This window comes from Phalacrocorax aristotelis, chromosome 11 (genome assembly GCF_949628215.1).
Source record: "Phalacrocorax aristotelis chromosome 11, bGulAri2.1, whole genome shotgun sequence".
Lineage (NCBI taxonomy): Eukaryota > Metazoa > Chordata > Aves > Suliformes > Phalacrocoracidae > Phalacrocorax > Phalacrocorax aristotelis.
Genome location: NC_134286.1, coordinates 6,834,237 through 6,859,048, shown reverse-complemented (window position 1 = coordinate 6,859,048; position 24,812 = coordinate 6,834,237). Strand labels below are relative to the sequence as shown.

General features: G+C 39.7%; 1 protein-coding gene across 10 annotated transcripts in view; it reads right to left on the bottom strand.

The window, feature by feature from the left end:
• Nucleotides 1–12,381, bottom strand: part of DIAPH2 (diaphanous related formin 2) — a 250,096-nt gene extending 237,715 nt beyond the window's left edge. For 7 of the 10 annotated variants that reach the window (XM_075106684.1, XM_075106687.1, XM_075106688.1 and 4 more), the window contains exon 1: nt 12,087–12,378. In XM_075106684.1, the coding sequence (XP_074962785.1) occupies nt 12,087–12,206 (120 nt within the window). In that variant the 5' untranslated portion in view covers nt 12,207–12,378. Of the gene's footprint in view, nt 1–12,086 lie in introns of all 10 variants that reach the window. The other 3 variants (XM_075106689.1, XM_075106692.1, XM_075106693.1) reach the window with 3 other exon arrangements.
• Nucleotides 12,382–24,812: the final 12,431 nt, after the last annotated feature.

Sequence of the window (24,812 nt, the reverse complement as noted above, 5' to 3'; positions counted from 1 at the left end):
TTAATGTAGTGAGAATAGGCCTCCTCCTTTTATACCTCACTTCCTAAAGAGAGACACATTTTTCTATTGTGAAAAGGTTCATCTTCACTCTTACTGAAGTGCAGTCTTAGTTTGTTTTTACCCTTTTATAGGCATGCAGCCCTTCTAACTACAATTATATGCTTTGAACCTGGGATTAATCTATTGTTGAAACCCAGGTTTTTCTTTCAAGATGAGCAATGACCGGTTAACTTGACATTGAGAGAGTTCTTTTGAAATCATTCTGAAAAAAAGAAGCTGAAACTGCTTTGAGAAACTGATTTGAGAAACTTCTTCAGTACTTTCACACAATTTTTTTTTCCATTTCTGCTAACTTGATTCCTCTTTCACAGTACACGCCAGTGTAGCCTCATACCCCTGTACAGGTGACAGGCTCAACTTCTATATACTTTTCTTCCTGTTACATGCAGAGATAGTTTGGGGAAGATTCTTAACTGAGCATGCTGTTGGTTTCGTGGAACACCTCTTGCTCTTGTGGTTACAGTAAACACTGAAATAACTGTCACTGTCCATTTGAATTTCCCTCTGCTACCATTGAGGAGAAGATAAAACTGGTAGCATGTGTCTGTTGAGAGAGAATTGACACACATAACAATAAAGTGTAAGACCCATAGCAAGTTGCAAAAGTTGACAGAAAGTCTATACTGTGAAGAGCTTGACCAGATATTGGGCAGCTCCTTGAAAATGGAGTATTTTACTTTTGACAAACTTTGAGGAAGGGAGAATGTGTATTTGCTTTGTTTGGGTTGTTTTTCAATAGTAAGAAATCCCCCACAAAATCCAGCCAACCAAAACACAGCCCACAAAGGAACTGGCAATAGAAGGGATGCTACAAGCCAAAGAAGCAGGAATTTCTTGTGAATATTATTAATTTTGTCTGTACCCAGCAGTCTTGGAACATATGGTTACACAGATCATGTCAACAACTTCTTAGGATGATGTTGCCTGTCTTCCAAGACACAGACTTCTTAGCAAAGAGCAAGTGTTTGATCAGAGCAGTATTAGATCCCTTCATTAAAAAAGTTGATAGTAAAGTTACTTTTTTCTCCCCTAATAATAACTGATATGATACTAAAACTTGGAAAAAGGAGCAATGCTGCTGCCATAGCAAGGAACTTTGGCTTTTCCTTGAAGAATAAAATTCTAAATTGAGTCATATCAGCATGCAAGGACCATAACGTAACTCAACAGTCAAAGCATGTTGGGGTTAAACTGTATTTATAGCTGCTACAATACACACAGGGGCTTTCTGTTCCTTTTTCTATTCTTTCCTGTTTGTAACAGCTTCCCAAGTAGACTATTTGTCCTTCATGGAAGTAGGAAATGAAGCAGCATGTGAATAGAGAGGAACTGTATTGCAGAAAATAATGAGGAAACCAACAGTATCATTTGACTGCAGTACAGGTCAGATTCCCTGTTAAAAAGTAACAGGAATTCAGGAGGATTACAGATGCTTTTAACCGGTTGCAGAGAACCTGTTACCTTCTGCTAAAGGAGAAAGTAAGCAAAAAAAGATGGTTTATCATAATATTGAAGCGTGGTGTGTGCTTAGGATACCCATGAACACCCACATAAATTTTATAAAGGTTTTCCCATAAATTCACAAAACAATTTTTTAATAATATAAAATGTTAACTGATGGGATTACTACTTAGAAGTCATTCAGGAATTAGTTGGAATCACAGGATACTGTAAACTAACCTTAGTGGATTTAGGAAGCCCACCTTCAAATGTGAATGAATATTTGTAACATACAAAAATGAAAAAATGTATATAAGGTTTACAGATGGAAATTTTATCAGAGACTACTGCTGTACCCTTTACCTTCTCTAGTTTGGGAATGCCTCCACCAAGCTGTAAATAAACTGGACAATGAAGATGAAACTGCACTGCTGGAAGGCAGTAGAACAGTAGAGAATGGAGGATTGTAAAGGTTAGAGACTGCAGCAGACATTGCCTGGTATATTTCTAGCTCAGCCAAGAAATTGTGTGCTGAATCAAAAGGATTTTCCTCACCTCACTTTTTTCTGTTGATGAGAATAAAGCAGTGGGAGACCCACTTGCCATAAAGGAGTGTAAAGGAGGAACTGAAGCAGTTCTAGTAAAGTAGATTGCCTGGGAGCAACAGCTGTTGCTGCCCCATTTTATAATAAGCCCAAAAAAAAGAAGAGAAGGAAGAATCTGTTTTATGTGAATTAAGACTGGCAGCAGTACCAGGAATAAAGCACTATATTGACACCAAAGTCAGGATAAAATCAGTTACTAGGTGTTTCAGTTGAAGCTTTGGTTGCTACTTGTGCCTCCAGTCTGGTTATAAACTACTTTCTACAAATCTGTCATATTCATTAGTTCACTCTGAATCCATAAGTGGCTAAGGCTTTTATAAGCAAAGACTTGTAATTATTATGAAAACAGTTCTTACTGTATGTAAATTTTACTTCAGTGTATACAAAGTTAGATAGAAATGCTACTGTATGGCTTACAAAGAGGGACAGACTCAGACTGAAGTATGTCAGTTAATTTGAGTTCATGTGCTAACTTTTGGACTTGGCCAGCTGACATGGGTTTACCCTTCGATTTTTCAGATTTCATACTTAAACCTTTTGTTTTTAACGTACCCTCTAAATGTGGCTGGCACAATTAAAATGTATATGGCATCAGTGTATATGCTTAGCCTGATATGCTGTCGTCTTTTTTCCTTCTTATGCAAATACTTACCTGTTCTAATGCAACTGGAACACTGCCTGTAACCATCTCAACTATTAACAACTGTCAGGTTCTCATCTACTCACGTACTCATGCAACTGCAAATGCATGCATCCAGCATATTTCCATTACAAAGCCACAGCCTTTTAGACGTTACTTCAATTTTAAAGGTATAAAAATAATTCACAGCAGGAGCATATGAAGAACCAAAATGTAAAAGGAAAGCAGGGAACTCTATACCGTACAAGAACTAACTACTTTTATCTGTTGTGAGGAGTCTAGAATCTAACCGATCTCATGTTGGCTTACTGTTTGTTCCTCACAAAGCTACACTCATTAAAAAAAGAAAACCACAGGCATCTTTAAAGGTCATATAATAACCATTATTAGCTTTTACCATAGTAAAAAAGACTAACAGACTGCAGAACTAACACTGTCACTGACCAAATATTTGTCTCGCTCAACCATCCTTAGGAGACTAACATGAATTTACCCAGTGACTCTTGTAAACACATAACTAACCAGTTGTGACAAAAAGGTATAATCAAGAACATATAAGGTCTGTGGTTATTTCCTCTCCCCTTCATGCCTAAATATACATCATGATGTGATCCCCTACAGTACAAAGTTATTAACGTTTGAGTAGCTAATCCCTGAACAAAGAAACAGGAGAGAATGGGCCTGCGTACTTTCAAGCCAACCTGTATCCACCAGTACCTTTACTGCTATTCCCTTAGCCTACATAACCTAAAATTACAGTTGCTGCTTTTCTGGCTGTACAGCTACAGTCCTGTAGCTCCAAGAGTTGGGATACTACAGTACTCTTCCCCAACTGTCTTAATCTTAACTTCTTCATTTAGAAATTTGTTCTAAACTACTAGGTAGCACTGCTCTGAATGTTTCACATTCCTCAAGCAAGTCCTCCTGCATTTATTCTTACATAAAAGGCCAAACTAAATTTGTTAATTTGGTTCTGTTATGAAGTGATAACTTCATATTTCCACTACAATTAGGAGAGGAGTAAGAAGATGTCTGTTAAACAAAAATATATATATACACATACATACACAAATCACAGAGGAATAGCAGGCAGGATTCTTTCCAATTATGTTTTCTTAATCAGCTGGTGACTTTTATACTTCCATTCTACACTTTCAAAACAAGTTTAAACACTTATGAAGTATAAATTGAAAGTATTTGTAGTAATAAAATACATTTTTCCATGATTGATGTGCTCCATGTCTGATAACATTATGCCAAGTACACTTACAAGCAGCAAATATGCATCACATTCAGCATGCTGAAATACTTTCTCCAAAACCATCTTGGCCCCAATGATTGACTCTGATGATCACTAGGACCAAGAAGGGAACCTTACAAGAACACCACCTCAGAATCACGGGATCTCAGGTTGGAAGGGACCTCAGGGATCATCTAGTCCAACCTTTCTAGGAAGGCAACAGTCTAGACAAGATGGCCCAGCACCCCATCCAGGCGAATCTTAAAAGTGTCCAATGTGGCCAAGTCAACCCCTTCCCTGGGGAGATTATTCCAATGGTGACTGTCCTCACTGTGAAAAATTTCCCTCTTGTGTCCAATTGGAATCTCCCCAAAAGCAACTTGGGTCCATTCTCCCTTGTCCTCTCCATGTGACTCCGCGTAAAAAAGGAACCTCCATCTTCTTTTTAGCTACCCCTTAAGTACTGGTACATGGTGATGAGTTCCCCTCTGAGCCTTCTTTTCTCAAGGCTGAACAAACCCAGCTCTCCCAGCCTATCCTCATATGGCAGCTTCCCACTCCTCTGATCATCTTGGTGGCCCTTCTCTGGACCCCTTCCAGCCTGGCCACATCCTTTTTGTATAGCAGGGACCAGAACTGTACACAGGACTCCAGGTGTGGCCTGACAACCACTGAGTAGAGCAGGATAATGGCTTCTTTATCTCTGCTGGTGATGCCCTTTTTGATGCAACCCAGCATCCTGTTGGCCTTCTTGGCCGCAGCAGCACACTGTTCGCTCATGTTCAGCTTCCTGCCCACCAGGACCCCCAGGTCCCTTTCCACAGAGCTGCTCTCCAGCCAGGTGGATCCCAGTCTGTACTGCACTCCAGCATTATGTTTTCCCAGGTGCAAGACCTTACACTTCTCCATGTTGAACTTCATAAGGTTCTTGTTGGCCCGCTCTTCCAGCCTATCCAGATCTTCCTGCAGAGCAGCTCTCCCTTCTGGAATGGTTACTTCCCCACTCAATTTGGTGTCATCTGCAGACTTCATCAGGCTACACTTGATCCCGTTATCCAGATCACTTATAAAGATGTTGAATAACATTGGGCCCAATATCAATCCCTGGGGGACCCGACTTGTGACAGGTTGCTACTTTGAAAGAGAGCTATCTACCACCACACTTTGGGTGCACACCACCTTGAACTTCCTCTTTTCCCACTCTCCCACAAAGCAGTCTCAAATTAGTACAAAACTACAGTTTCCCATTTACTCAGGAAGAGTCCATATCTATTAAAAATGCTTAAGAACATTTTTGTTTTATATAACAAAGAAGGTGTGGTGATACTACAGTACGCACTACACCTTAAGACCAAATATTACCACACCCAGGTGGACCAACTACCTTCAGTAGCTGTATCAAATCATTCACTTCCCATGTGCGAGCTTGTTCTAGAATTAAACTTCGAAGGTATTTCTCAATTTCTATAAATCAGATGAGTTTATAGTTCATAACACAGTGTAGGTTACAATATCATTTAATTGCCAGATCCTTTTCAGATCTGCCAACATGCATATAATGTGCTGTTTTCACACCACGTCCAACTAAACAGCTATCATGAGAGGATGGCTGAAAAGCAGACACAATCATAATTTAATAGTATTAATGGATGAACTTTAGACAAATCAATAGAAAAGGACAAATTCTAGTGTGCCATAACACCAGTCTTATTAGTTCTAGCAAATAATCAAAGAATAAATCATAAAGGAGGGGGTTCGACTTGTTTGGTTTTAGGATCTTGCTTGTCCCACTGCCACACAAAAACTTAAGCCAGTGGAGCACCAAGGTGCTTAAGGCTACACTGCTGCCTCAAAAAGTACTGATTCTTTAATTGTCACACCTTTCTCCGATACAATTAGTAGTTAACAAGTAGAATATATTTGCTTTGCAGACTGTGTTAGTACTACTTTTGTCAAGCCAGATTCCGTTTACTTATTAGGAAGTTACACTTGAAAGTGGGAAACCTAGAGGTGCTCACTCCACAAATACTGTAGGAAAAATGTACTTGATTCACAAGACCTTAAGTGAAAGATCAGTTTGATACAAAAATAGCATGCAAGTGTAATATAATTTAGCTTTGTCTACCTATAACTTTATCAATTGATACAAAAATACTAAGCAAAGTCTTTCAACAGTTAGTTTTCTCTCAAAAGTATCTGCTCTGCCATGATAGCCCTTCATAACAAAAAACTTATTTCCTCCAAAATAAAGTTACTGAATGATTAAAAAAAAACCACCTCATTTAAAGAATGGCCATGATATACAAGTTGTAAGGAGCTGTGTTAAAACATTCATTTTAGTAATTTCCTAATTTCTTGTGGTTTTAAGGCTGAACAAGTGAACTGATGAATAACCAACTGAAATTGTCAGTTGCTTCAGCAGCAACTGCCATGTCTTGTTCTCCTTTACCTCTAAATTTGGACAGGGATGAACAGAATTAGAGGAAGGTTATTAGTCATTATTGCTTACCTCTAAAGAATTGCAACTGATGCAGAAAAGATTAAATCACCTCATAACCCACCCAAGATTTTTAAGCCCCTCTTTTCTTCTACTGGGTCATGAGCAATCACAGTATCATTAGCATGTTTTACAGGTTATTTGTAATACAACAGAAGTTCATCCCAAATAACCTGGATATTCAGCACCACAGCCCTTAAAAATCTCAAAAAGCATCACTTCTACTTGATGTGCAACACTGTCAGTTCTCACTGGGTCTTTCACATTGCCTTGGTGGAATCTGCTGTTTGCAAAGCTTCCTGTACTGTACAGAATAGCTGTATAGTTTTGTCTTACGAGTACTGTTTCAGGAAGTTTAACTACCACAAGCAGATAGGCTTATCATTGTATCTATCACCTCATTTAAACAGTGTCAATATCATTCACTTCAAAAGCATTCACCTAAACAGCAGCATGTCCTACTCTACCATACTAGAAGCAGTGTCTCATCAGTATACTTTTCAGCAACAGAACCATATCTTCCCAAGACATTAATTTTATTCTTCAGTAATGGTTGCACCCTAACTAACTTCACTTGCTGAACTATCTTGACTTTGATCTAGTACAGCCAAGCATCCTATAAAACACAAGCATTTCAGTTCACTTGTTCCTCAAGCCTCCCCTTGAAGCAAGAATCCTCTGCAGGCACGCGCTGATATTACTCAGAGACACTATGATTTCAAATGTAACACATCTTATTCATTTGCCATAAATCTCTGCCTACCCTGACTCATAGATCATGTATGCAGTATACAAACATCTAAACAAGTCATACGTAATGAGCACATTATCCCTCCACAGGAGAACGACATCAAGCACCCTTAGGAGTCAAAGGTAATGGTGCGATGTAGGTCCTGTAGCACACAGCCTGTCTGATAGTGAGTGATACTACTGACATGTAATTTAAATCACTCAACTTCTGCGCCGACATGGGTGGAGCAACATAGCTGGGAAACCTCCTAAGCACACTCAGCTTGCTTCTGTTTTTAAGCTAATTGATAAAAGCCTTTACTCCACTGTTTGATACTAGTTTATGGCACATTAGTCAGAATGTTGAGGTCATAGCTTTTGATTTATCTCAAAGCTCGCAGGGTTTAAAAAACTTGTGTTTTAAAAGCAGAAATTGTTTATGCTTAACAAAGTATGAGTTGCTCCTTGTTGGATAAATCAACAAATCCACTTACTCTCCAATTAATTAATATCTCTATTACCCCTAACAATTCGTTTTTCATGTTAGACAAGATCTTGGTCCTAATCTACTTTCACAGACAGCATCACACTCAGAAGACAGCCCCTTTCAGAAATTCAGTTTGTAGCTAAGCAGAATATCTATCACTGAACAACTACCACACAAACCTGAAGAGAACTCGGGGGTAATGAAGCACGCTAAAAGGTGTGGCACTAGCCACTACATGCACAGAAATATTTCTGCTTATGCTAATACTAAAATTACATGATAGATTATTAACATTAATTAGCATATAACTGACCATATTAACTTCTAGTTAGCCAGTGAATAGTCAGGAAGCACCATAAACCCTGTTATAACACTTCTTGTCAAGTACTGATTTATAGAATCACAGACATGTGGAACAATCTCACTCCTTTCTCAGTTCAGTCTAAACTCTTGCTCAAAAAGCAGGGTCAACACCAAAATCAAACCAGGATGCTAAAGTCTTTGTCTAGGCTTCCAGGTCTTGAAAACCTCCAAGTACAGGAATTACAGTGCCTCTGGTCAACCAATCCTTAATCATCCTTCAAATGACTTTTTCCCCCCTTATACTCAGCCTCCTCTCCAGCTCCTTTTAATGACTCTGTCTCCGATTCCGTTGCGATGAAGTTCTGTAAAAAGCCTGGCTTCAACTTCTCAGCTAAAAAGATTAACAACTGGATAAGACTTTAGGTTCAGCTAAGCTACAACTTATGTCAAAGCAGACCCGACACTTTCAAGCCCTTACTGATTTCCTGGGTCCCAACAGAATCACATACTTTCCATGCGATACAGAAGTATTAAGGAGAGCAAACATCATCTAAGTTAAGGATTAACAAACACAGGAATTCCAGCAATCTCCCTAACAACCTTAATTTACTCTGCTTCCCCTAGTATAACAAGCACACTTTTAAACACGTAAAAAAGCACATTGCCAAACCAAGTTAAGAATGTAACTGCTCGTTGCCATCTCTTCTCATGCCAGCCTATTCTCAGGGCTGGCATGAGATCAGATGATTGCTTGCCAAAACAATTTATTTTTTTCCTGTCCATTTCATTGTAAACAAAAATAATGACAAAAGCATCAGGCATTCATTCTCCCCTCCAGTCCTTGTGCCAGCAAAAAATGAGACACAAAAATTAAATCAGAGCTCTTCTAGCAGCTGTGATGTGTCAAGGTACTCATAAGAAATTAAGTTTTAGAAAAATAATCCAGTTTACACACTACTAGTATAAAAACTGGAACTAAATTCTCACTGTGCAGTTCTGCCATGGTCAACAAATTATATGAAACTTGAATAACTTTCAAAATGACCCAAAGCAGAGAAAAAATATATTAGTAGTTCTAATATAGCCCATCTTCAATTATTTGTGTGCACACGTTCACATCAATGATCTTACAGAAAAATAAACCATGGCTTTCTTTTATAGCACAGATCCTCTCTTGATAGACTAGTCTTACTTCCTGTCAATGAGGAATAAATGCCATCAATCAGGCTTCAGACCTTAAAAAAAAAAACCACACCCACCACACATCGAACAGAAAACAAACAAACAAGGAAATCACCAAACTACTATGCTTCCGCAGGCCAAGCACCATTGCTCACCTTTTACTTTCAGATGGTAGGGATGGGGAAACAAAGAACTTCCACCTCCTACTTCTTCTTCTAGAGTCTCCCTTCCCCCAAAACGACTTCAGCTTTCCCAGCTCCCTGTCATCTAGAGCCATTTTTAGTCTATCATACAAAAATCATTCCCCTAGACTTCTTCCCAATGAGTTGCCTAATTTCAGCGGCTATGCCAGGAACTAAAAATAAATCTTCTGTTATATGCAGTTCCACACCCTCTCCCACCAAGGCCTTGTTCAGTACTCCACTTGATGTGTGAAATAAGTTCTGGAAAGGAGACACGCTCCTCTCGGCACACTGTGGAGTCCCTTGAATTATACACAACAAACTGACAGAGTGCAGGTTGATTCATCTCTATAATGCTACTGAAGCTTGATGAATTAAGTTGTGAAGCTGAACCAAGAAAATCTCCACATCAAACTCTGAGAAGCTGTGTGTCAACTCAGAGACAATACTTACACAGATAGTGTGGCTTCTCTTACAGAAGTCCCAAATATACCTTCCTCTTATTTGCATAGTGAAGAGAGCAGGATGAGGTAGAAGTTGCTCCCTGAGTACCCAAAGATATTGCTAGCCTCGGCAGAACCAGTTCCTCATTCCAAATTAAAGCCAGCAATATTAGTAAGATTATTGTCCTATATAACAGATGAAGCCTTTCCCTGATTACAGATTTGTTCTTCCCTTGCAAACTCATGGCAGTAATTGTTAAATCTGGCTGTCCATTCACATTGCCTCAACTAAAAACACACATGAATCCCATCCCTTTTCTTCTTCAGAAGTAAATGCCTCTTCATGTCAGTTTTATACACTGTTCGTGTACATCATGTCCAGAATGGGGGGAAAAAAAAAAAATCTACTTTCCCATTTAACCCACTCACTCAATTATACCATCAGAGGCTAGCCACTTCATCCCTGAGCAAAACTATCTTTCAGAAGGTACCTGGTTCAAGCAACATACCACCACCACTCTGATCCATGTTGCTGCTGGACTGTAATTACCCCCTCAAGAAACAAAGCATATGACCACATACAAAGTAAAATATTAACATAATATAAATGTAACAATAAAAGCCTACTCTAGTGATCCTAGAATAACTGAAAAGATCATGCAACAGAAATAGTTGTCCTGTTCAGTCCAATTTTGAGCTCATTTCACTTTGATTTTTTAAATTACTCATTTGTTTCAGAAAAAAAGTGTTCTCCTTTGCTAGAGTAAAATTCAAATTTGTGCCCACAGCTTCCAACAGAAGCACTTTCCTGTGTGATTTTTAAACCACTTCCCTGCAGGCATCTTCAAGCAGTCTTTCTAGCTACTTTAGATAGTAAATAGTAGTATAAACATAAACAAACATCTTGTTTATGTAAAGAACTTTATTTATATTTATCCTATGCAAGCAAGCATGAGTTTGTTTCCAATAACACCATGAAACAAAATAAGACATCATGCTTGGTTACCTTCTGCTAAGATATACACGGTAACTTTTAACACAAGTACACTTCAAGCCGTTGAGTATTCTGGCATTCTGTCATCCTTTTTAAATAATTGTCACTTTCAGTAACCTTTTAATGCCCATACGTTACAAATTTAACAGCTTCCCCACATGCATTCTAACTTAGTTTTCAGTGACAGAAAAACCCTACTGTTCTCAGGCTGATCAGCCCAAGGCTCTACTGCTGCACTGTACTCGATGAAGGGAACGTAAGGCGGGAACACATACATATTGACTTAGTTTTACTACTATCCATGAAAAGCCTTGCACAGATTAAATAAAGTTTGCAACTAGTATTCTGTTCAATAACGAAAGTCAGGTAAATTTTAGGTGCTTGCTACACTGCTGCTCTTGAAAATCCATCAGAGGAGTGAGCTAAAATGAGCTAATGTAAAGTTAAAACAAATGAGTGTAACAAGTAAACAATTAAAAGTAAACATTGTCATATTATCTGGTTTTGCTCATATAAAGGGAGATAGACACAATCCGGTGCTGTTGGCTTTGAGATGTACCTATGTTTCAGATAATCAGGTTGTAAGTAGAAATATCTTCTTCTTAATAAAAAAGCACAGGCATAATGAACAAACTCTACAGTCCTAAAGAGGTTTTAAGTGCTCAAAATCTTGTCACATCTTTCCCAAGAGACTGGACAATTTTCAATTTTTAAATTATTTTCACAACAATTCAGAAGTTCGCTTGGGAAGCGATCGTTTGCATCGTAGCCACCAATCTTCTGGATGCTTCAACACCGGAAGAAACAAACACCCACAACAGCGATCTTCCACTCAAAAGGTGAGCAGAACAGAGGTTAAACCGGCAGGTCCCGCTCACAGGGCGACACCGCTGCCGCGCCTCTGCCCCGCGGGGCGGCCCGAGCCCAGCCCCCGCCGCATCCCACCCCTCAGGGGACGCGGAACGCCCGGCTCCCGTCGCCCCCCGGCGCATTACCGCGGCCGGGCCCTGGGCGCGCCGCGCGGCCCCGCCAGCCGCCGCCTCCCCCCGCAGAGCGCCCACGACCCGCACGGGAGCCGACGGGATTTTTAAAATACATCCTTTAATTCGTGCAAGCCCGGCACGCCCTGGGCCCGGCCACACGCCCCTCCGCCCGGGGCTCTCTCCCGGGGAAGCAGCGAGACGCACCCGCGCCGCCGCCGCCTCCTCCTCCGCCTCCTCCCCCGCCTTCCTCCCCGTCCCCAGGCCATCCCCCGCCCCGCTCCCAGCCCCGTAGCTCGCTCACCAGCTTGGGCTTGTTCCGGCTCTCCTCTTCCGCGGCGCGCCCACTCCGCTTCGGGTTCATCCTGCCGGTGCTCAGGGGCTCCTCGCCACCGCCGGCACCCGGAGCCGCCTGCCCCTCCATCCTCCCCCCGGCTCTGCGGCCCAGCAGAAGCCCTCTCTCTCCCCGGGGCCGCGCGCTCAAGGCCCCATAGGACCAGCCGCCGCCCCGTCCCGTCCGTCCCCGCCCCGCCGCCGATAGAGCAGCTCTCGGCCCCGCTGCCCTGCCGCCTCCTCCCAATCCACCGCCTCACGGCTCCGCGCATGCGCTCCGCCCCGCCGGCCTCACCGCGCGTGCGCCAGCTCCGTACGCATGCGCGCCGTGGGCGAGTGGAGGCAGCGGTTCGCTGTGCGCACGGCGGCAGCGGGCCCGGGAAATGGCGGAGACGGGGGTTTGGGGCAGGAACGCCCGCTGGAAGGTGTGAAACAGGGCTGAGCGGCTGGCCGGCCCTGGCAGAGCGGAGCCGGCATGGAGGGGTTTGTCCCGAGGGCTCCCAGCTGGGCCGTCCCTCAGGGCGCTGTGAGGGGAAGCGGCCGGGCCGCGCCGGGCAGGAGCGCTGCGGTAGCGCGGGCTGTCGAGCAGGCGGGGCGGCCGGCGGTGGCAGGGCGGGACGCGTTTTCCGGAGGAGCCTTGGCTCCGCCTGGCCGGCTGCAGGCAGCAGCTGCCGGGCCCCGCGCACGGCGGGTGTCCCCGTGAGCCGGCTTCGACCCGCCTGTGTGTCCCGGTGTTTTATTTTGGAAACACACGAGACACAAAGGATAACTGTGGTATTTTAACTAAAATTGAGATATTGTTACCAAAACCAAAAGAGTTTAATTTTTTTTTTCTCAAATTTGAGAACTCTAGTCCCCAATATGAGTCATCTGCACGTGGTCATGGTTCACAACGGTGGAAGAAATTGCTTGAACCGTTGCTACGGAGTAGAGAATCCCTTTGGGTGAGCCTCGCTGTACAGACTGAAGGTCCCTCGGCACGGATGTCCTTGTGGGGATAGTGGAAACAGGGATCACGCGCCTGGTTATTAGAGGGCTCATGTTGACAGATGTCTTCATGTTAATATAATTTTTATTTTAAAAAGACAAAAATACAGATTTTATGTTAGCATAGCTGAATCTACGCTTGTTAAGTTATACTGAGAAAGTGGTCGTGAAAACAATCACGTTGTGTTGGTTTGGTGGGACAAGGGCAATCCACAAATCTTTGGAGTCCAAATTTAAATACAAACATATTACTTGATTGCCCTCTAGAAAAGGGTCCCAGCTCAGCACTGCTTCCACAATGGGCTCGTTCCTACTCAAATGGCAAGCGAGACCACTACAGTGTGTTTTCCCCGTCACTGCCTAATACACACATCGTTAAAGCGTGCCTGGGATTCAAGTACCTATGGGCGTTTCTTGCGACTCTCTGAAGCTTATCCGAGTACTGGATGAAATAATGTTTTTTTTTAAAAATCCAACAGTGAAAACTTCCTGGTAAAATCTGACAATACTAGATTTCAGATAAAATGACAGCTCTGAAACTTGTAGGGGTCTTAAAACTGGAGTAGAGTCTTGGCAGCAGAAGTGAGTAGGTTACAAAATAGGCCAGCTTTGTCAAGCGGCTCAGTTCTAAACTTTCCTTTGGGAGGCACCTCTTCTTTCTAGTACAAGTTTTCCTTTTATTTCATTTTGTTGATTTTAGCAGCAAGTATGGTTTATGCTATCTTAACTATACATAACTTTGGAATTATGAAATTTATGAAGTAATCATGAATTTAATCACTTGTTTGCAGTGACAGGCAATGTAATGTTATTTCCAACTATGCTAGTTTATAATTGTGGATCGTTCTACAGCAACAGTTTAACAGTTTGCTAGTTTCAGTTAAGAAATGCTCAGATCTGTTATTTTCTTCAGTCAGCCCTAGTGGCTGTTTTGTTTTTCTGTTGATGTCTTTATTTGTCTGTATTAAGCAGCACCACAACTGGAGAAAAGAGGTCAGTCATGCCAGAGTTGGAGAAAATAATTTCCAACTGCCTAACATCTCTGCACAGATTTAAGTGTTTTTAATCCAAATTCTGTAGCACTATTTGTTCAGAGTAACAGGTGCCAAGAGCTTTTTTTACCCAGATTTTCTGAATTTGCCACAATACTACTCATACTACTTCAGCCAAGACTTCAGTACAACTTTCACATTGGACTGACCTCTAAGATTCAAGAGCAGGAGACAGAACATTACAGAAATGCTTTGCGGTATGACTGAAAACAAGTGCACATGGCAGACCTCCAGAAAATTGAGCAAATGTACATTCAGGCATTGAGTTAGTTTAGTTTTTGATGGAGTAAAATTCAGGTCACATTAACAATCTTAAGCAAAACAGGAAATAAAGCACTGAAGTCAAGCTTAGGGACTATGCACATTACGTTGAAAAGAAAACACAGAACATATACTATTTTTAGTGCTGGTATGCAATAATAACCGTACCCTTGTCTAAGTGATGGAGAAAAGATATGCAACCATCAGGCTAGAGCTACATCATGTGATGAAAGAGCTACCCCACAAGTACTCTTGGTTCCTCTTTTCCTCCTGCCGTTTGCCTGCTCCCCTGGCACGAACAGCTGGCTGGTTAGCACAGTTATTGTAATTTTTTTTTTTAACTCTGACTTAGTAATATTTTGCAAGTCTCCACATAGAACACTTTGCTGTGACTTAAAATTGTTTAAGTTGTATAAAACATCGCTACAGGATTTTCTGGAGACCTGCTTTTGAATAGATGGCTATAAATCAAGCATCGTTAGATCTGCTTCCTCAGCAGAAGTTAAAGCCTACCATGTTCTTTCTGAAAATGTTTTTAGTCATGTTTTTAGTATTCTTTTTCCCCCCTCAGATTCTAGGACCAAGAAACAAATGTTGTGTGTGTGAACTGAAGACCTATGAGCATACGAACTCTGCAGACAATTCTAAGCAAAAGGAGTGAGGTGAAATAATGCAACTATCCCAATTAGAAAAATTTAAATGGAAAATCCCCTCCACACCATAACTAAACAAAAAACAAAACCACAACCCTGCTTAAGGCAGCCAGACAAACCTCAGATCATTTGGCAGTCAGTTTGCAATGCAGTATTTTGGTCTGACTCCAAGAGCAACACAGTATGGCCTGCGGGTGAAAACTAGTAGTTGTACGAACTGTTTTTAACTGGGCTTCATCTCTGAAGAAAATGTACTTCAAAACTATGTGTTTTACAAAAATCATTTCACAACATGAAAAAAACATGTAACTACGAAGGGCCACTGCTGTGTATATGCTAACATTTCTCCTTGTGGTTTTGCATGTAATCTCAGTCATGTTCACTCACATAACCACAGCAGCTAAGAGTGACAGAAAACACACAATTATCTTACAGCAAAATGATTATAGACTGATAGGCATGAGATATGTTGAGCCTCCCCAGAACATGTATTATTTTATATCTGAATTTGAACAAAATAGGGCTTTGAAGATGACTCAGTCATGTAAGAACTTACCCTTGTAGCACCCTCCCTCTAAACACATAAAAAATACAATTGTGCAAGGTTCCAGAAGACACACACTCTAAGTATATCTGAAACAGAAAAGGGTTCTGGGTTTATGAGATTGTATAAATTCAGTGATAGAATTTCCATTTGCCAGAGAAGGCACGGCTTCTGCTTAATAACAACACTTCTAAACGAGCTGTAGTCACCTGGTCACCAAACCAGCTGTTCAGGTTTTAGTCTTTGAGAAATGGTCTATTCTCCAGGTTCTAGTATTGAAGAAGCCAGATAACAAGGTTGAAATCTTTGTCCTAAGTGCACTGCGGGGAAAAAAAAGAAACAGGAATTGTTCTGTGTACTACCACAAGAGACAGCATACGATATTTAACCAAAAACAGGAGGCATGCTGCTAAGTCACCCAGTAGTACATTCCCCAGCTTTTCATCCAAAAATTCTATATCATTAGAACAACCACTCTACCACAGAAAATACACTACAGGCCTTCCACTGTTGGCAAGCTGTAGACTTTCTTCAAATTGTCTTGTCTCTCTTCCTGATCAGTGTCATCACCACCGTCAGTTTTTACTCTCCTACCCCTCTTTTTGCAGTTTTAGTTGGAATCTATTTATGTTTAGGAATTTAGAAAATTCCAAAATTTTTCTTCAGAAGGAAGTCAGTCTAAGATTGTTTACAGTGCATGAGAATGTGGTAGATAATAAAAAGCAAATCACAGTGTATATAGTTTATCTTAACAGGTAGGAAATAGAAGTATTAACTACTAAGCAATTAAAATTAATGAAAAGCATTATTTGTACGTGAATAGATATTCCCTATTGACAAAATAACCTCACTTTCTAAAGAATACCCTCTGACTACTTAATATAAATGATTTATTTGCAAACCTAAATCAAGAGAAAATCCACTCACTGATAATTCCAATAAATATTTGTTTGCTAAAGCGTTATGTATTATGTAATCTAAAACAATATTTTCCTGGTCTGTTAGAGGCAATAATTGTATATTCTATTGTGTTTCTGTAAATTAAGTCATGAGAAGTTACTATCATGTTTATTAAAAATTTACATTAATGATTTGAAGGTATATTAAAATATCCTATATTAACCATTAAGACAAAGTGGCATTTCATGTTACAATCATGAAAAGTATCACAAGTGTTAATTAAAAGCACAGCTAATTCTGACCACTTCTACAAATGGATGAGGATTGCAGCTTCGGCAAAGTTATTTTTCTGTGGCTACAGCTACATTTTGGTTTTACCCAGCTGTGGAATGGCTGCAGAACAGTTCACTGATTAGGCTGTATATTTTTCCATTTTAAGTCACCTTGCACATTTCTCCTGTACTTATTTACAGGATGAGGAAGCTGACAGCTTCCCACCTATTGTTTAACGTTTTCATGTTGCATATGGTAGCGAGGTAATTATCTCTGTAGTCACAGCAGACCTATAGTTCAGCTTTACTTACTATGTCTAGCTCTAATTAAAAGCCTAAAGCACTGGAGTTAGATGGGGTATGTCATGATTAAATGATACATTAAAAGTACGGAGTCTACTTGGGTCAAGGTACTTTCTTCATTAAAGTGACTTACATAAATCCAGAAATAAACTGAATAATGGTTTTAATCTGAACAAATCTTTAGTGATTTCAATTTACTCCAGGCCAGGCTCCCCTAATACTTTGGAATTAAAACATCGATATGCTTTTTAGGTTTATATTTCTAATGTGTTACTTTTTTGTTACAAGCATTTTCCCTTATTGATGCAATTAACTAATTTAGGTGAATTCTGTTTTCACCATTTTCTGTGTTTTGACCAGTTAGTCTATAATTCTACATCACAACTAGTTTTATATTCTCCAAATGATTTTTTACTTTCAGGTTTTAACAGAACGGTAAAAAAACAGTATTCGTGCCCTATTTATGTTTTACAGAACCAACACATGTATGAAAAAATTGCACAGGATTACTTCAGAGGATGATGTAAAAAATAAGTAGAAATAAATCCCTTTTCTTGATTTTGGGCTTTTCACTCAAGAAAAAACAAAACAAAACAAATAGCTGATACATGAAGTAGCCAACATACGTAGTTATTAGTTAATAATGTCTTCCCTTTTTTCTGCCTTGCTTTTAAAATACCAGTCTGTAGTGTTACCTGGTACAAGATGTGGTTATTAGTACAATTGTTATCTAAATTTTGCTTCTAGTGGTAATTTCTCAATATTGCTGGCAAGCAAAATGCCCGTTGCTTTTTTTTTTTTTTTTTAAATAAACTAATCCTATTAGTGTCACATTGAGGTGCTGAAGTGCGTCCAAAGTGGCGCAACAAAGCTGGTGAAGGATCAAGAGCACAAGTCTGATGAGGAGCTGCTGTGGGAGCTGGGGTTGTTTAGCCTGGAGAAGAGGAGGCTGAGGGGAGACCTTATCGCTCTCCACTGCTGTCTGAAAGGAGGTTGTAGCGAGGCGGGGGTTGGTCTCTTCTCCCAAGAAACGTGCAATAGGACAAGAGAAAATGGCCTCAAGTTGTGTCAGGACAGATTTAGACTGGATATTAGGAAACATTACTTCATCGAAAGGGTTGTCAGGCATTGGAACAGGCTGCCCAGGAAAGTGGTTGAGTCTCCATCCCTGGAGGTATTTAAAAGACATGTAGGTGCGGTGCTTAGGGCCATGGTTTAGTGGTGGGCTTGGTAGTGCTGGGTTAAGGGTTGGATTTAATGATCTCTAAGGTCTTTTCCAACATAAATTATTCTATGATTTGATTTAGAACTTCCTGGGTTAGTACTTCCAGTTTTTTTAGGACGCCTTTTGTGCCAGGACACAACTAATCTAGGTGATAAAAGACAGTTATGTCTCATATTATAATGCTGAGTTTTCTTTCCAGCCTGAAATAACTGGAGATGACCTATACAGAGAGAGAAAAAATGTAATATTTCCACTAAATACTATGTCTCAGGTTTCAAACGTACATTTAATAATACTTATATGTGCTACCTTACCATTTTTAACAATATGGCACATCTTTTTGATTTAGAGTCAAATCCCCATAGTTACTGTTGATATAAATAGAGTATTCAAGGTCTTAGTAAAAGCTACTAAAGTTTTACACTTTTTTTTGTCATCTCTAGTATTTTATATACCGAGCAGCTATGTAGTATCTGTATCTGACAACGTAATTCAGAGAGTATGTTCTGCCATTGTCTGCCGTTCTGCAGAATGCACAAAGATGTTTCTTCAGAACGTGGCATTTTTTCCCCTCTAATTGGAGGTTCTGTTTGCTGTTCTGTGCGTCTCTCTACAGACCCATGGCAGAGCTGCATAGCTTATCATGCTGTGGTATGTTCTCAAAATTGTTTAGAAAATATCTTTTGATGTTCCTATCTCACAGCATGATTTACTTCTGAAACATAACTAAACAGTTCAATATAAACTGCTTTTATTTACTACATGGGTTCCTTTGACCATATTAATCACTAGAGACCTTTCTATTGACCTTGCTGTTCTACATCTTCACAGCTTTTCACAAAAACTAAACACCCTGCTGCAGCCATTCTCTAGCAGACCCCTCACACATGCCTCGTAATTACCCAGGACTGATCAGAACAGGACAGAATAGAGCTGGTTATTTAATGGTCAGGCTGCTTTACATGGTAACTTCCCTAGTTTGTTTATTTTGTCTACAAAGACAGCTGTATCATGGGCAAATAGTGTTTACAGTTTCTGAGAGTGATACAAAAGCTTAGTAAATAAGAATTCTACAGGACCGGGAACTAATTATCAGAGGAATAGTTCTCACCATAACCCGTACTCCAACAAGTAGGGTTCTGTTTGGAATTAGTGGAATAAGTTAATTTTGATGGAAATCTACATATGTTTAAGGCATTAGTAGATGATCATGAAGAGCTTCCAGGGAGATGGAGAAAAATAGGCCTGATTAAAGCTAAAGATCATGTTAAGGAATCTTTGTTTGAGTTGTTCAATGCAAGAATCAGGTAAAAACTCCTGAAATTTTCACCCATGGTAATTGCCTGTGCAGAATATTAATAATAGTTGCCCTTGCTAGAAAGGGATTGATTTTTTTTTTTAAACTGTTCTTCTCCTTGGTGTAGCACATACTCTTTATTGGTGATATATACACTGTAAGGAGCAGTTACCTTCACCAGCTCTGCATCAAGGTTTGTTTCATAGCTGTGTTAACTCCACTGAAGACAATTTAAAAGTGTGTCCTTTTACATAAGATAACAGTGGGATTATTTAAACAGCTTCTTTGAAGGGTGGTAAGCTAGTTATGTGATGCAATTATTTAGTAGGTGTGCTAATACTATTTTATTATATAATTTCTTCATAGAATTTAAAGGATTTACTTAGTTAAATATCTTGAAAAGAAGGTATTGCAACTTTGAGGAATGAGAAAAATTACCCTGAGCAGGAATGTATTTGGCGCACTCCCTATATAGGTTTTGGTTCACTTACTATTGGTGTTTAACTTATAAGAATCTTTAATAACTACAACCGAACCAAACTGTATATCTGGCTTTTCTGATGGAAAAAACAAGCTCTGAAGTCTCATGCGCTTCCTTGTCATCTATCACAGTTCTAGCAAGATGATACTGCATGAGGCTTACAGAAAACAGTATCTTCTCTTGTTCTACATTTTTGGTTTGTTCTGAACTATTCTTCCTTTTGTGTCTGTTAATTCCTTTAATGTTGCTTGCAATGAATTTAGTTGTGAAAAGGAAAATTCTTTGCTTGTCCACTTAGTCCTCTTTCTAAACGAGTGGAGATGGAGTGTGGTAAAATAATAACACCAGTGAGAAGTAAGATTAACTCCAATCTTATTCTGCTCATGCACAATTGTATACTTTTAGTCAGACGAATAGCTGAAGATGAGTTTGAGGCTCAGCCCAAGAGAAGGTAAATTTTCACATGGTGAGAACACGTTAGACTTAATTTAGTACAAGAGGTGACTCTTAGCGTGGTGAGTGGTGTATATTTCCCTCTATCCACATGCAAAGTGTATTTGTTCAGCAAACTTACATGATGCAAAAGTAATAGATAAAAAAAAAATAGTTTTCTGCCAAATTAGTCTACTGAGCTGATTCACATGTCCATAGTATCCCTAGCTCTGATAAAAGGACTATGGGACAAATATGGCAGCATGAGATTACCAGTCTAACAGCAATATAATACCAAATCCTCATTACTTTCACCTTTAACTCTCCACTAAAAGTGCTCCGATTCCTGAGATGTGACAGTTTGTACAGTGACAATTGGCAAGATTTTTATCCTTTCCTGTCTACCACATTCTGACTTAGGGAAGAATACTATCTGCACTTAGGCTGCCCAGTTCACAGCCATGTGTTTTAAGATCAATTGAAATTGTACAAAAAGAGAAAGGTATATAGGCCGAGGGCGAGTTAAGCTTGTCAGCCAGATCAGTGTATATTATTGCCCATTTTGGCATTTTGTTCTCTATTAGCTACAAAATACAATACAAAGCTACCAAAACAAAACACTCCCCTTCATATACCTCTCTGGAGGAACATGACCACAAGCATGTGACAGATGCTTGTTCTATTGCTTAACACATTATAGCAAGGTGACGTAATGCTACAGTGGTAAGGATGGTACGAGAACTCTAAATTGCCTGTGTCGAAGAATATAAGTTCAATTTACTGGAATGATTCTTAAAAAACTTATTTTTCTGAAAATCTTACGATTTCAGAATAGAAGTGGTACAGAAATCTGTGGATGAAATTGCCCAGAGAGAAGACAGCAGGAGGAAAGAGTTAAAGTCCAGAGGAAAGGGCTCTATAATCTGTGTGGACAGCTGGAGAGAGAAGGTGAGACTCTCCAAAACAGCATCTGAAAGAGTATCAGGAGCAAGAAGAGGAAGCTAAGAGAGGGCAATGAGGTAGCTATGTAGTCAGCTGATGAAGGTGTCTAATGGCACAGGAAAGGTCATGGTTTCCCGATTTGGCTGGAAGGTCATTCCAGACTTCACTGAGGGTGGTTTCACTGCAGTCTAAGTGCTGAGTGGAACTGGCATGGAGCTCCACAGCCACTGTCTCTTCTAGAATTTGGGTTCTGTGGTCTAAATAATGCATATTCTTTGAAGGAATTTCTCTCTTTAAATCTTCCAATGACTTTTGAGCCTCCCATCCCATTACTAAGGAAATCGTTTTAGCAGCCTGAGAGCATTGGAAGTATACAACGGTAGGGGAGTGCTTATGTGCAGGTAATAGTTCAGTTAGTTCTGAAGTCTTTGCTGTGAAGTTCTTGCTTTACTTCGCCTTCTCTATGTATAGTTCTACTAATGGAAAATCATTTGTTGGAAGTTGCTCCAAGTTTTATTCAAACTGTGGTTTCACTTTAAAAGGTTAGCACTGTTGTCAAGAGAATTTTTATGTTGTTGTTTCTGCCTGTTACCCTTTCCCATCTCCTGGTACTCCCTTTTGTGTACAGCAAATGTCCATGTGACTGTTCTTGAGTGGATTGCAAAAGTGATCTGGGTTAAAACATACCTTATTTAAAAGTGGTTGGTTTTAACTTAGCCTCAGTTCCTTGATCTTGCCTATCATGTGGTCTCAGAAATCCCTGCACTGGTACAAGAGGGAAGATAGGTAAGAGAGCAGTATGAATTCCTTTCACCGTTCAGCTGCCCCTTTCAGGAATCCAGCTCCCTACTCATCTGGCCAAGCTGCATCATCTTGGCTCAGGCTGCTGAGGAAGTTGCTAAATTTTGAGGAACAGCTGTGAGAAGGTCTGTAAAACAGAGACGCGTGAGGTGAAAAAAGCAAAATTATAGGCTGAGGTAGGCTTAGGGATGGTTTAAGGATTAAAAAGGGAAAATACTGAAGTGGAAATGTATAAAATCCTAACTGAAAAGACTAGGGAATTAATGAAAGATAGTAATGTAGTAATAGTAAGGCTGTATTTTTGCAGCCAGTAGAAGTGAGTTTTTATCTCCAGACTTTTGCTTGTCTGGCCGGTGAGGATTCTTTGGGTGTTTTGTTAGCCTGATGAGCATACTACTTGTATGAGCTGATTTGTTAAATCCAACTTGTTAAATCTAAGCTATATTTTGTGTGTGCTAATTTCTAAATTACTGCTTGATATTTTTAAGCTGTATACATCTTGTTTGTGCAATTTCTGTTTATGGCGGAAGGTACCTAAAAATGTGACCCAACCAGTGATGGGGCATGTATTTTAGTAGTACTGTCAGCTTGTACTGTCTAACTATAGAAGGGGATGTGTTTTGACTCGCTTATATAGGAAGTATCAAGATATAATACTTCTAGTTTCGTGACAACATACGAGCTTTTCTGGATTTAACTCCATTTAGACAAATAAGTTTATAGACTGATAAATACTTTTGTTTATCTCTGGACCTTTTTGGATATTAATGTGATATTTTAAGTCAACTGATGTCTTTAGGTCATCCTATGAGCTCAGCATGGCATTTGGGTTTTGTTAGTTTTTTCTTTGCCCTTGTTTAGTGAACCTGTAAAACACTTAATTTTCATGAAAGCTTGTAAGTAGTTCATAATGTGCTAGAGTCTTAGCATGACTCAGACTTCCCTTTTTTATCCTTTAACTACTGATTTAACCTTAGTATAATTTTACTAGATGAGGTTAGCCAGTTAAACTGACTCTTGAAATGATTTCTCCAAAGTAAATGGGCACTTTAACAAAGCTTTTTCCTCTGTCTCTAATAAACAAATGCCTGTCCCACGACAGTGCTAATAGGTAAGAATCTGCTTAAAGCTTTTTGAGAGACAGGTAGTAGTATACTAGGCTAAAACCCTGAGTTAGTTTCTAAGTAAAAAACCAATAACAGTTAACTCAGTAAATTCAAATTCTGTCCTGAAACAGTCTGACTACAGCAACAGTACAATCAAAGGAATTTATGGTTATCTGAAAGTATAGTGAAACAATCTTTGTATCAGAAGAAAGATGAAAAAATACTGGTAGTTTTCTAATCTCTTTTAAGGGTGCAATTTAATCTTGATGTTTTCTTGTTACGTCTTGAGTGGCATATAGGCTGACATGAGCAGGTCTGACCGCTTATCTTGAAAGTGTATTGAAGTTGTTAATTCTTTAGGAACAGTTTTCTTGATTTTATGCATAGATGGATAGTAGAACATCATGGCTTTTTTGGATTTATTTCTAAAATACAAAACCATTCTTATTTCTGTGTGGAAGCTGGTTAAACAAGCACTGCTGTAAGCATGCTCAGACAGGCTAAGGCAGAATAAATATCTTGATGCACAGCAGTATCCAATGTTGCTTCTGCCTTACTGAAAAAAACATAGTCAGCATATTACCAGTAGCGATGACATTGTGTTGGTTAGACCCTGAACTGATGAGTCTGAGTTCTTGTGGCTCTCCTTAGTATTGAGGCACACCTGAACAAGCAAACATGGTAGTGGAGCTTTTGCAATGCTTCCTTTGGAGTACCTCTTCTAGCACAAAAAAAATGTTTTGACAAGTCTCATTACATAGATTTCCTTATTGGCAGAAAAATCATTTGGTAAAGCTAGGCTTCAGAGCACGGTACCCCATGTGTTCTGTGTAGTTTTTATGAGACCAGTCATTTAAGTGAGATGAGTCACTGAATCATTTAATGGAATTATATAGCTGCTTCTTTATAGTTGTACAGACTAAAGTTAAAAATATTTTAACTATATGAATGTTTAGATAAGGGAGATGACATAGTTGTGAACAACTCCCAGTTTTTAACAACTGAGCCATTATTTTAAGTTTCATAATGCGTCGTTTGGTTACTTGAAAGTCTCAGGCTTTACATCAGTTATGTCACACTGCTTGAAATCCTCAACAGTACTTTCCACAGACTTCAATAATATCATATTTATTGTCATAGGAGACCTAATCAACTAAACATTCCTCTGCTGCTAAATACAGCCAGCAAGCTGCTTATGAGTCAGGACTCTGGCAGATAATTCTGCTGCATACCAGTGAAAACTTTACTGGCTAGCTGTTGTGCTCCTTATGTGAACAAATACCAGCTTCTTGGATCTTATTTTTCATGTTCTATGTTCACATACTAGTAAGCAATGTTTTCAGTGTTCACTGTAGTAGGCTTACGCTTGTAAAGGACTAGAGAAATGCCACAACTTCATCATGTGATCATTCTGGAGTGTAATACACAGTAAGCCCAGTAA